At 46.1% G+C, this 13,979-nt stretch overlaps 1 protein-coding gene across 3 annotated transcripts in view; it reads right to left on the reverse strand.

The window, feature by feature from the left end:
- LOC307145726 (interferon-induced very large GTPase 1-like) overlaps positions 1-12,724 on the reverse strand; it is a 32,774-nt gene extending 20,050 nt beyond the window's left edge. Inside the window, exons 1-2 of one of the 3 annotated variants that reach the window (XM_079849188.1) lie at positions 12,649-12,724; positions 10,531-10,572 (exon numbers count right to left, since the gene is read on the reverse strand). In XM_079849188.1, the coding sequence (XP_079705314.1) occupies positions 10,531-10,572; positions 12,649-12,664 (58 nt within the window). In that variant the 5' untranslated portion in view covers positions 12,665-12,724. Of the gene's footprint in view, positions 1-10,530; positions 10,573-12,648 lie in introns of those variants that run through there. The other 2 variants (XM_079849189.1, XM_079849190.1) reach the window with 2 other exon arrangements.
- Between the last annotated feature and the right edge of the window lie 1,255 nt (positions 12,725-13,979).

Raw genomic sequence — 13,979 nt, forward strand, 5'->3', positions numbered from 1 at the left:
TATTCTATTTTCCACAATGTCAAAGCAACGCAGCTTAACCCAAAACACAAGCTCAGGCATGCACTTCGGTCCATACAAACTCCGCTGTTCTGCGCTCTAGCCAGAGAACACTCCCGTTTCAGGAACACTGGCGTCGGTTCCATTTCTAGCATGCATGCGTTTTCCGCGTGGCTCGAGCCGCGTCTGAGACGCGTCTCACGCAGGCAGTGTGCAAACTCCAACCTTTTCATGGAGCCGAAATAAAAACGGACACGCCTCGCAGCCAGTGTGTCGCCGCTCGCCGGCCTTACCCCTCATTTACACTGCACACATCTGCGGTGCATTACGTCTGCGACAAGGTTTTATTCCGTCCTCCACGCGGTGCCGATCACACCAGGAGCATTTCAGAAGCGGAGCGACTGGATGCACGAGACCACGTGATTTTCCTGTCCGACGTGTTTTTTCTTGATTTTTGGGGTTTCTACCATACAGTCTATGGTTTCTACCAATGATATTGGTGTGTAATACGTTTGGGAGTTTGCACAGGGTGTTTATTTTGAATTTGACAATGTTTTTTTGACTTTTATTTTGTATTCCCGGTGCGACTTGGACGCGCGTCCGTCAAAAATAGACTAGGCGCCTATATTTAGCGAAGCGGCGCAGAGAGCCGCTTCTGGGAAGCTTCTGAAATGCGCCGCGTCGCGGCCGGTGTAAACACAAGCATTGACTAGAATGGGCGCGATCAGCTCCGGTAGCCGTGTCGCAGCCGTAATGCGCCGCAGATGTGTGCAGTGTAAATGAGGGGTAAGGCCGGTGACACACTGGATGCGTGGCGTGAGCGTCTCAGCTGCGTGGCGTGTCCGTTTTTATTTCGGCTCCCATGTTAACAGGTTAGAGCTTGCAAACTGCCTGCGTGACACGCGCGTGCATGCTAGAAATAGAACCGACGCCTATTTTTCACGCGTTGGAAGCGTTTCTAGGCAAAATAGAATAGGAAAAGATGTTTATATGTCATTTTGACACGAATACATATTAATACATGCCATTTTGATGTTTGAAAGTGTCTAGGGTTTGACATAAATGCAAATATAAATGCAATTTAAAAAAATATGATCGATTTTCAAATACTGCACCTCTCAATACAGAACGAAATATTCTGTAGCCTATTTTGCCGTCAACACTGCCGACGTTGTCTTTGCTGCTATATATTTATTTTTAACATGAAGTATAGGCCTTCCACAACTCTCTCCCCATATGTCAAATATATCACCAATGAGGCTTATCATATGTCACCTAGCAGCAGCAGCAGCGCCACGTCAAACACGCTTCTGGTGTGCAAAGACATGGAAAACGCCACGCAAACGCCACGCAGCTGACATGCAACAGAAACGCCACGCTCACGCCACGCAGCCAGTGTGTCACCGGCCTTATTCAAGCGCGAATGAGAACCGTTTCGCGGGGGATCCCAGGTGTGCAAAAAAACAACAAAAAAAAACGAATATTCGAATGTCAAATTTTCAAATCGAATACCAACCCACTGAACGATTATTCGAATATTTGAATATTCGGGTTCAGCCCTACTTCATTTACTCTGTTTTCTAACTCAGTAGCTGTCAAATGTAACCCGTTGTAAAATCGCTGCTGTCTCGTTACGAATGAATAGAATATTCACGTCAGACAATGCGAGTGATAAATAGAAGTGAACGTTCGGACTAGGGATGTCCTGGGATTTTACTATAGTGCTGTTCATAGGCTACATGCTCTACAGTGAGAGAGGAGGGCAAAGGTAACATGATGTAACTGTCCTGACAGGAGACTCACCAGAACCATTGGCTCTCTCATCAGGCTCAAGATGAGGGCTACTGCCACTGCAGAACTGTTGCCAAACATCTTTGTTAGGCCTATTTTTTTGCATTTTAAGGACTTCCCTTTTTGTTTATTTCAGCTTCTCCCAATGCCTTTATGTTTACGTTTTTTTTTGCTTGCCATCAGAAGCCCATTGTATGGTGGCCCAGTAGTACACAACACAACGAAATTTAAAAAACAAACACATTCACAACACAATGAAACGAATCCACAACACAATGGAAATAAGCCACAACACAACGGAAAATGTACAACACAACGAAATAAAGCCGCAACACAACGGAAATGCTCCCGACCACTAGAGGGCTCTCGGAGCGCGATAAAGTTAGCTTTCCATGCCACTGAGTCTAAAAAAACTTATCAACACCACTATTAGTTTTAACAGTATGAAGATAACCATTGTATATCGACATTTATTAAAGGTCCCCTATTATGCAAAATTCACTTTTGCATGCTGTTTGGACATAAATGTGTGTTGGCAGTGTGTGTACACAACCACCCAATAGTGATAAAAATCCACTCACTCCTTTTTTATTAATCCCCATAAATCATCAGCAGTGTCAGCAGTGTGTTGTGTGGCTGGATGTATTAATCCACATAGCTCTCTCTATTACTCTCGAAATCTGAGGCAGCCGCTGAAGACGAGGTGGAATTATTTTGTTTTCAAAGAAAATGCTCCCTCAACTCTACCGAAATTCGTTTATGTACTTGCGCACTTCTTATAACTTACTGTGTTTACTCAGCTCTTAAGGTGATTTTCTGAAGTAAAACTGACGCTTCATCTTTTGTGTTATGTACAATAAACTTTATTAAACTCATCAGTATATGTTTGATCATCATTCGGACCTGGTCCGAAAAAGCAGACTTGTAGGCTATTAATCGATCTTAGTAGTATTTTAAGTGATAATTGATTCTATAAACAACTATAAAAGATAAATTTCGTCTTTCTCCGGCTCCCTGCACCGGGCGTAATGCGAAACGTACTCGGTTACTAACGTAACCTCGGTTCTCTCTAGAAGAGGGAACGAGTACTGCGTTCTTATCAAAACGCTACGGGAAAAGTCTCTTTTCACGAAATACTGAAGCAAAAAATTATCCTTAATTTTCATACATGTAAAGCGCGTTGCAGCTGTAGTCAGCTTATGGCGAGACGGCTTGCTCGCTCATTGGCTGCTCTGCGGCAACTGCATAAGCCTATCGAGCGAGGCCTGAGGTGACGTCAGGCCAATGAGGGCGCTTCGCGCCCTCCTTGCCATTTCCCGCCGAGACGGGTGTGGCTAACCTCTATAAAAGGAGCTCGAAAAGGCTGATTCACTTGATTTTCATCGCCGAAGCGAACCAGAGTGAACCGTACGCACGGCAGAGAACGCAGTACTCGTTCCCTCTTCTAGAGAGAACCGAGGTTACGTTAGTAACCGAGTACGTTCTCTTACGAGAGTCCTCTCGTACTGCGTTTTTATCAAAACGCTACGGGAACCCCTTGTAAAACGCCGTGCGTGCTGGGATAACAACACCGATCACTGGAAGCTAAGCCAGATGTACAGTGCATAATCACCAGATAGACTCACAAAGAATCCGGGAATAAGGGATGGGGGACCTTAATTCCCTAAACTGTAACGTCCGCAGACGTAAACATGACCTCACAGAGAGAGTCTAGAGACAAGAGGGGATTCCCTCCGTCCTTATATGGTCGCGCCAGCAGACGCGAATATGACATCACATAGACAGGGTGGGGAACCTGAACTGAATGTGGGAAATGTGGGTCTTACACAATTCTGCCCATAAGACAGTCGGTAGCGCGTTGCGCATGCGATTTCAGTGTTCTAGTTAGACAGCTGAATCGACTACACCGATAGTAGCTTAGCCTGCAAGGCGGGAACTTCTAGGTTGTAAAACCTGATAAATGTAGACGGCGAGGCCCAGCCTGCCGCCGTACATATATCCTGTAAGGAAATCCCGCTGGACCAAGCCCACGAGGAGGCAACGCCCCTCGTGGAGTGCGCTCTGACTCCCAACGGGCACTGAATGCCCTTGACAGTATAAGCCAGCGCTATGGCGTCAACTATCCATCTGGATAAGCTCTGTTTCGAAACAGCCATTCCCTTGGAACGTCCACTGAACGAGACAAAGAGCTGCTCAGTCTGTCTGAAGACAGCGGAGCGGGACACGTAAGCTCTTAAAGCCCTAACAGGGCAAAGAAAACTTGAGTCCCCTTCCTCACTTGACCCCGGCAGGGCAGACAGGGAGATAACCTGAGCCCGAAACGGCGTGTTGAGGGACTTTGGCACATAGCCATGCTTAGGTTTGAGTATGACTTTAGAGTCATTAGGTCCAAACTCTAAGCACGCTGGGCTCACGGAGAGCGCGTGCAGGTCGCCTATGCGCTTCACCGAAGCGAGAGCCATCAAAAACACTGTTTTGAAAGACAAATGTTTGAGGCTAATAGATTGGATAGGCTCGAAAGGGGCATCTTTCATGGCCGCCAAGACTGTAGAAAGGTCCCACATAGGAACTGAAGGAGGTCTGGGTGGATTCAGCCTCCTAGCTCCCCTGAGGAAGCGGATGACTAAATCGTTCCTTCCTAGTGACTGACCCAGCGTTGTTCCGGAGAACGCTGTAATAGCCGCCACGTAAACTTTGAGCGTGGAAGGGGATCTGCCCTTATCCAACAGCTCCTGTAGGAAGGAGAGAACCTCCGTCACCTCACAATCGAGAGGTGATAGGCTCCGAGCTGTACACCAGCCGGAGAAAACCGACCACTTTGAGGCATAAAGCCGCCGAGTCGACGGCGCTCTGGCCTGAGTGATGGTATTTATCACTCCCTCTGCGAGGTCAACGGATATCCGTTGAGCGCCCACGCATGAAGGGACCACAGCTCCGGGTGTGGGTGCCAAATCGAGCCCCCGGCCTGCGAGAGGAGATCTCTCCTCAATGGCACTGGCCATGGAGCGAAGTCTGCTAGCTGCATCAGGACTGGAAACCATGCTTGGTTCCTCCAGAACGGTGCTACAAGCAGCACTGGGTATTCTGTTTCCCTGACCCGCTCTAACACCTGTGGCAGGAGGGAGACGGGGGGGAAAGCGTATAGCGGGCAGCGCGGCCACATCTGGGACAGCGCGCTGTCGTTCTTGGAAAAGAACACGGGGCAATGAGCGTTTTCGCGGGACGCGAATAGGTCCACCTCCGCTCTGCCGAATCTCTCCCACAACAGCCGGACTGTTTGTGGGTGTAGAGACCATTCGCCCAGGGGAATGTTGTTCCTGGACAGTCTGTCTGGGCCCACATTCTGGAGCCCAGGCACATGCACTGCCCTCAGCGAGCGCAAATTGTGCTGAGCCCATATTAGGAGGCGTTTCGCCAGCCTGTACAGGGATGTGGATTTCAGACCGCCCTGGCGATTTATATAGGACACCACGGCCGTGTTGTCCGAACGGACTACGACGTGTTGGTCCTTGATATGGGGACAAAAACGCGTCAGCGCGTTGTGCACTGCCAGCATTTCCAGGCAGTTGATGTGTTGGAGCTTTTCTCGTTCCGACCACAGGCCGAAGAACGGTCTGCCCTCGAGCAGCGCTCCCCATCCCGAGGTGGATGCGTCTGTCGACACCATCCTCACTCTCGAGGAAGTCCCCAGGCTTACACCTGATTGGTACCAGCCGTCCGCCAACCAAGGTATCAGGGCTGTCACACAGCTTTGATTGACCTTGAGGCGTAACCGGCCGGACACCCACGCTCCGCGCGGTACTCGCGCTTTCAACCAGAACTGCAGCGGGCGCATGCGGAGCAAGCCCAGCTGGAGAACTGATGATGCTGAGGCCATGAGACCCAGCATCCTTTGAAACTTCCTGAGCGGGGTGAAAGCGCCGCGGCGGAAAGACTTCGCCGCGCGCTGAATGTGCAGCACGCGCTGTGGCAACAGCCGCGCCGTCATAGACTGCGAGTCCAGAACAATACCCAGAAACGAAATCGTTTGACTGGGGTTCAGTGAACTCTTCGCCCAATTGACTGTGATACCAAGATTCTCGAGGTGATCGAGTAAAATGGTTCTGTGCTCCACGAGCTGAGATCGTGATTGAGCTAGGATCAACCAGTCGTCCAAATAGTTCAGCACTCGCATGCCTCTGAGTCTGAGAGGAGCGAGCGCTGCGTCCATGCATTTCGTAAATGTACGAGGTGCCAGGGACAAGCCGAAGGGCAGGACTGTATACTGGTATGTCTGACCCTCGAAGGCGAATCTCAAGTATCGCCTGTGATGTGACGCTATCTGTATTTGAAAATACGCATCCTTCAGATCTATCAACATGAACCAGTCTTCTCGGCGAACATGCGCGAGAATTTTGCTGGTCGTGAGCATTTTGAAACTGCGTTTCACTAATACTCTGTTTAGCCGTCTTAGATCCAGAATGGGTCTGATACCGCCATCCTTTTTGGGGACTAGAAAGTATCTGCTGTATAGCCCCCCTTCGCTTTGAGCTCGGGAAACACGCTCTATCGCCCCTTTGCTTATCAGTTTTGATATTTGATATTTTTTGATACTTCTGCATGGCTGGCTAAGGGCTGGATGCGAAGCGCGCTCTGTTCGCCGTGCGACAGAGGCGCTTCGGGGCGCAATAACGTAGGCATTATGCCTGTGGCATTTGAGGCGGGGGGCGCGCTTATTACAGCGGGCAGAGCGCTCGTCCTCGACCTTACTACAGTGCTTGACTGAGTGAGGGAGGGCTGAGCGGGTCCTGTGGGACTCATGTCTGCGAGTAAATGTGGGCGGGAAGCGGGCACATTCACTGCTTTGGGCGCGCTGTCTGACTGAGCAGAGCGAGCGCGCACCGGTCTCGTTTTTACAGAGAGCCTGTGGTCTGTGAGACATAGTGTTTGTGCGGGCACTTTCACTATGTTGGAAGCGCAATCGACCTGAGTCGATTTTATGTGCGCGAGCCCTAAGTGTAGGGCTGTGCTTGTGTGTAGAGATGGGCACTGAGGAGTGGGCATCGGCACTACACTTATAGCACCATTGGCCGTGGCCGGGACACCAGAAAATACACTCTTTTCGGGATATATCTGGGTAGCCGTAAAAACGGCTTTTGTGTGCAGGCAAGCGGGCGGCTGAGCGGGCTTGCGTCTTGCAGAAAACGCTGGAACAGTCGCAAGTCTTGGGACTGAAACAGCGGCGCGCTTGGGTGAGAGACCGGCCGCAGCGGGACTCACACACCTGCGCTTTCCTAGGCATGCTAGGACTTCTTCGGGGCTTCCGGCTTCACCACAATCATCGATCGCGGAACGCGCAGAGCGGGGCGTCAGCTGGTAGAGCGAGAGCGGGGCCTGGAGCTGCGCTGCTGTCGCTGCTGTGAGGATGCGGCCGAAGGCGGGGGCTGAGGCTGAGAGCTCTCCGCGGAGTCTGTTTTCCACGACTCGCTGCAGAACCGGAGCGCTTCGGGAGGAAGTGCTTGAAGACTTGAGACGCTTTCTGGGCTTCAGTAAATCTCTCCACGAACTCGGAGAGAGAAGAACCGAAAAGGCCAGCGGAAGACAGCGGGGCATCGAGAAACGCGTTGCGCTCGGAATCAGCCATCTCCGTGAGCGTCAGCCATAGATGCCTCTCAGCAACAGTGGCGGAAGCCATACACTTTCCCATGGCTTGTGCAGCAGACTTGGTAGCGCGGAGTGTTAGATCTGAAGCGCTCCTCAAATCCGCGATGCAGATAGCCTCAGGTCCCATCTCGTCCAACTTACGGAGGAGATCACCCTGAAATATCTGCAGTGTAGCCATGGTGTGTAGCGCTGACGCGGCCTGCCCAGCGGCGGAGAAAATTCGCGCGAGCAGCGTCGACGTCATGCGGCAGGCTTTTGAAGGCAACACCGGTTTAGTCCGCCGTCCAGCAGAGGGCGGGCAAAGGTGGGTTGCTATCGCTGTTCCACTGGCGGAAGTGAAAGGTAGCCTCGGTCTTTCGCATTATCCAGAGAGGAAAATGCTGGTGACACAGACGAGCGCGTTCGCGCAGAGAAGGGCGCATTCCAGGCCTTCGCAACTTCTTCATGCAGCTCAGGAAGAAAAGGAGCGGGCTTTGAATCCGGAGAAGTGCGCTCACCAGGGAGGAAGCTACCATCCAGCCGGGTGCGAGAGGGGAGCTCCGGTGCAGACCACTCGAGGCCGAGGCTCGCCGCGGCCAGCGCGAGTACTCGCATGAGCTCTCTCTCGATGTTGGCTCTCGTAGTGGGCTTGCAGGCAGCAGGCGCGAGATCCTCGGAGCTCGCCCAGTCTTCGCTGCCTGAAGCTAGCAGAGAGCAGGAATCCTTTTCCCCCGACGCGGCCTCGGAACCGACTTCCTCTGATGAAGCGGCGGCAGACTGCGGGCGCTGAGCATCAGGAAGTGATTCGGGAGAAGCCGGTGAAGCAGGCGGGCGAACCGGCGAGCTTAGTCGGGCTGGAGCAGGTTCCGGGACCCGCTGCGAGCAGCGCTTCTTACGGCGCGGCAGCGCGGCGGGGAATGCAGGCTCTGAGAAGAATGCCAGGCGAGTCCGCAGAGTCACCATCGGCAAAAGCTCGCAGTGAGGGCAGCCGCCGTCAGCGAGCGCGAGCGCTGCATGGTCCTCACCCAGACAGGAGACGCAGATGACATGGCGGTCTCCCTCGGTGAGTGGGTCTCGGCACGAGCCGCATGAAGGCATCTTTAAAAAGACGCAGCTCTTTTAGGGGGTGAGTGTCGCAAGGCGAACACACACACAAGAACAGTAAATAGGAATGAAAGGATATGCGTCGGAAAGCGCAGCAGGTACGGCTGTAGAAGGCGGCGTAGGCCAGCGGCTTCAAGTGGCTCGTCCCGCTGAAGTGCTTGCCTCAGACGACGCTTGCTTCCTCGTGATCCAGCGATGCGTGCGCTTCGCTGAAGAGATGAAAATCAAGTGAATCAGCCTTTTCGAGCTCCTTTTATAGAGGTTAGCCACACCCGTCTCGGCGGGAAATGGCAAGGAGGGCGCGAAGCGCCCTCATTGGCCTGACGTCACCTCAGGCCTCGCTCGATAGGCTTATGCAGTTGCCGCAGAGCAGCCAATGAGCGAGCAAGCCGTCTCGCCATAAGCTGACTACAGCTGCAACGCGCTTTACATGTATGAAAATTAAGGATAATTTTTTGCTTCAGTATTTCGTGAAAAGAGACAATTTTTCCCGTAGCGTTTTGATAAAAACGCAGTACGAGAGGACTCTCGTAAGAGAACCAGAAGTGTCTTAGCATACCCTCGCTGATCCGAAATCCAAAATGGCGGCTACGTGCAACTAGCGAATAATGGATACATACAAGCAGATGACAAATACGTTATAAGCGTAATTAAACTATTAAACTATACCTGTTTCATCTCTATACAGCACACTCTGACTCTGTAGGCATTATTGTCCTACTCGAAATGAACACCGTTACTGAGTTTCTGATATTATCATCATTCCGTGAGATGAAATTGTCCTGAGAGACTGAGGTCGCGCGAGTTTGTGAGGCTCCGCCCCCTGTGTCGTCCAGCAGCAGTTAATGTGCATTTAAAGGGCACACACTAAAACAGCGTTTTCTGAGCCCCAAAAAATGACAATTTGAACATACTGTAAAAAATTATCTGTTGGGTATTTTGAGCTAAAACTTCACATACACACTCTGGGGACATCAGAGACTTATTTTACATCTTGTGAAAAGGGGCATATAGGGGACCTTTAATTCAAAATCACCTACATGCATTATAGCTGCATATTTATACTCTAGAATGCTTTGACGCGCCACCAGCGCATGATCCCTAAGGGAACGTCCACCAATTCTTCCAAGTTGTTAAAATGTATAATTTGTATTAATTAAAATAAATTTTAACATTCAAAAACAGACATGTTCCAATTCCAAAGCTTGATTGGTAGTAGACTGACTTACTACAGCTGACTTTTACCCAATACCTCCCTTCATTACAGTAAACAATTATTTTTGTAGGAAATTTCTGTAATATAATAAAATGTTTTTTTTCTTTTATCATGTTTTAAAGGTTGTATAGTTCTTATTAACCAGACTGACTTACAACAGGTGAAATTGTGCCAATAGCTTCCTATATGCACAGCACACAATTTATTTTTCATAAAAACATTAGTTAAGTTACCTAAGTTACTGTAATTCACCTAAAGGTTTTCTTTTTTTTATATGTCCCAAAGCTTGTGGTAGGTTCCTGGTGACCAGACTGACTTATTACAGGTGAAATTGTGCCAGTACCTTCCTGTAATTCTGCAGTTCACCAAATGGTTTTTATTTTTATTTATCAAATTATATTATAATAAATTATACGCTTTAACCACCTTGGTGGAATTGCCAGAGGTTCCCTTAGGGATGTCTAAGCGCGTCAAAGCATTCTAGGGTATAAATACGCAGCTATAATTCATGTAGATGATTTGGAAGTATATTTTATGTTGATATGCAATGGTTAAATACTGTAAAAACTAATCGTGGTATTGATATAGTAAGACTGCCGACTCTATCAATGGCATGGCAGATTTCAGATTGCATACTTCAGTTCCTGGACCAGCTAAGTAAATGCCTTTGAGATGAGTGGAAATGTTAACCCCCTCCTTTCTCTAGGTATATATCAACCTCCCTGATACACATACAGTTTCTTAAGGATTTTGATGATATTTTCAGTATTGAATATTAATTATCATATTTGTTTACTTACTATTAGGTCGGTCAAGAGATGGACTCCGCCGTCCTCTTTTCACTTCAAAAGAAAATAACATGCAATTCAAAAATTCACAAATTCTTTTACTAAATTCTATCTTTATATTAAAGAAATATTTCACACAAAAATAACGATTTGTCGACATGTTATTCTACCTCATTGTCTTTGCAGACTAATACAAATCTGTCAATTGAATACAAGTAGGAGGAAAAATATTGCAAATAAAAGAAACAATAAATATATTTTTATTTTCCCTGTTTTTGATTGAGATGTATACTGCCTGGAATGGCTGCAGTGTATGACCATATCTAATATTGAAGGCAATGCTTGTCAAAGATTAGTCGCATATCTTTAGTTAAATATGCTCTTTATTTATTTCTTGCTTTTATTCCTATTCAAAATGCTTTTTTGAAGCGCATGCATGGATCTCCGTAACCCTTTTTATTCTGACCAACATGCTCAAAAACTTTTAAAAATGAAACTTCGTCTTTTGAAGTTATGTATGAGTTACAGTATGAGCAAAATATTGCAGGAATATGTCTACTAGCCCTGTATGAGTGTTCCGAAATGAAGGGAAAATAAAATGGTAAAGTTACAACCTTTGATGAAATGGTTAATCAAAATGTTACTGAAAAAAGTTGTGCTACCTTATGATTTCTCGAGGTGACAAGCTTTGCCTTATTATTATTAATTCTGCCTAGGCTATATCACATTTACCACATGGCGGAGATAGGATTTTTTCATAGGGGTGGCCAGGCAAGGGCCAGCAACCAGTCTGGGGTGGCACAGAAATCTTAATTATTTTATCATAAAAAATCATTTGACTATAATGTATTGGACTGTTTTAGTGTCTACGCAACTGAATAAAGTTCATTTGTACTTAATTGTAATTGAGATAGTAGTGAATAGGAATCATGGAATACTGAGTGAATTTTATATATTTTTTATTATTACCCACCACCTCATATTAAAATGAATTAAATAGTAATAAAAGGGCACACACTATAGCTAAATCTCCAATAGCTTGTTCTACATTGTTGCATATTCATGGATGAGATAACATGCAGATATCTACTGTAGTCCAAAGATTATTCAACCTTCATAGCATTTTATCTTCGACCAATTCTGAGTTTGTCAAAAACAAATTAACTTTTTATATTTGTTGTCAAAATGAATAATTGCAACAGTTCTATCATACCTAAATTAAAAAGGAAAACAAAAGTTCTCTTTTAAATCCCCTTGTGCAAGAATGTAAACAAGGTTTTTCAAAATGTAATGTTGCCAGAATGTAAAATTAGTTATTTTATGGATTTAAAAATTATCCATTTTTGTTTGTCCTTTACAAATTAACGCAAAATGGATGCCTATCTTCTAAATGCACAGTGCTCACATTTATTTGGACATTAAAACATTACATATCAATTTGTGCCTTATATTGTGATCTCACATAGCAGAATATTTTAATCCAGACACATGTGACGCATATATCAAATACATGCATGCAGTTTTGACATATTTAATCTCGAGTTAATTGACGACAGAACTACGGCTACAGCACGCCGCATTTGCGCGTGATATGTGCAAGCACAGCTTTCAGCCTGATGACAGGAAAGTTAGTTAGTTTTACTGACATTTGGCCTGACAACATCTCATCTTACTGAATAGCTAACTGAATAAGGGCAACGCGCTTTTCTCAGCATCTGACATGCTTTCACACACATTTTCTAAAATAAAAGTAGCATCAGAAAAAAAGAGAATTATGTTTGTTGTTGACTGCACACTATTCGACTTACTCAAAACGGTCTTGCAACCCACCAGTTAAGAAAGATTGACTCTATATTTACTATGTGCTGATGATGTGCTGACTCTATATTTTCACTGTCTGATGTTCTGCTGAAGCTCATCATTCGGCTCATTCATGCTCCATTAGATAGCGATAGAAGAAACGCGCATTTCCGTAAAGCAGGCCTTATCCTTCTTGTACCGACATAGGCCATTTTAAAGTATTTAGATATTGTATTATTTAAAAAGAAAATAATAATTACAGTTAGGATTTCAGTAAATACGGTATTTTGGCTCGTTAAACATATTTATATGGTCTGATTTGAGTCTTACCTAAACTGGACGCCATTAGTCTACATGTTAATCGAAAGTAAAAGGTTGTTCTAAGATGAAGAAGAGAACACGTGTGATGTGTGTGTGTCGCGGTCTTAACATAGAGGTTAATACCGCTATGTTAGAGGTAGGCGGCTGCTTGGGGCCCTACCAGCGGTCGTAGTAGGGGGGCCCCCAACCAACTTCAAAAAAAGAAAAGAAAAAAAAAAAAGAAAAGAAAAAGCCCCTTATCATCATGAACGCTTCAAAAGCATGGTAAATTTTATTAACATTCTTAAAAAATACGTTGAAACGTTGAAGTAGTAGTTAAAACGTCCAGTTCATGGTTATCTGTCCCTACACATACACCCCCTACTTTCACAATGAAATGGACTAGTCCAATGGTGCGCGGCGCGAAAGATAAACCTTTTATGAGATAGAACCATAGACTGGATAAAACACGCAGTGACAGGAGGACTGGGAAGAACACAAACAGAGACGAAGCAACTTAGCAAGGTGAGTCTAAACGCAAAAATGAAACAAAGTTACCCAAACGGCTCAAATAAAAGAAAAAAGCGAAAAGACGCAGATAAGTATTTGGCAACGCTGCCAAAGATTACAAACTTTTTTACGGCTAAGTTACTGTTGGGGATTACTTACAGACAAAACAACGTCCAAAGCGTTGAACATGCCGCTGCAGCAGCTAACGTTAGGATAACGTTAACACACTCACATGGATATACGTAACGTTAGATATACACACTCATGGTGGATTTGCTTAGAGCCAAATGCAACCTCACCTCTCCCCAGTTCGCCCCTCTCACTCACTTAGCTGCTAGTATAAAATTTAAATACTGTTTTGGCGCTTTTAAATGTGACGTGACAGATCCCAAGCGGCACGTGAACCGATCATCTCTACTAACGTTAGCTAAATAAACACAAATGAACAATGTTGAAAGATACAGTCCAACTTACCGAAATGTATTCCTCATACATAATATCGATCAATCAGTGTTTCAACCGCGGAAAGAGGTAAAACAGCTGGAGAACAATTGTCACATAACATTTACCTCAGGAAAGCCATTTAATGACCATAATATAGTCTATATCCTATAGCATGTTGGCTAGAAAAAAAAGAGCTATAGAGAGTATTTTGCTAAATATGTGTACTATATTACATGACTCGCAACAAGAGTGATTGCTAAAGTTTTCATGTTTAGTCTTTCGCGCAAGTAATGTTAGTCGTTATGATAAATTATCTTGTTTTCTTAAATTGTGCTTGTCTTTCACGAACTGTGATGACGCGTTTTAACGGTAATCAGCATATTAAATCCTGAAAAGTGTTTTTTTTT

The sequence above is a fragment of the Squalius cephalus genome, assembly GCF_949319135.1.
Source record: "Squalius cephalus genome assembly, chromosome: 18".
NCBI lineage: Eukaryota > Metazoa > Chordata > Actinopteri > Cypriniformes > Leuciscidae > Squalius > Squalius cephalus.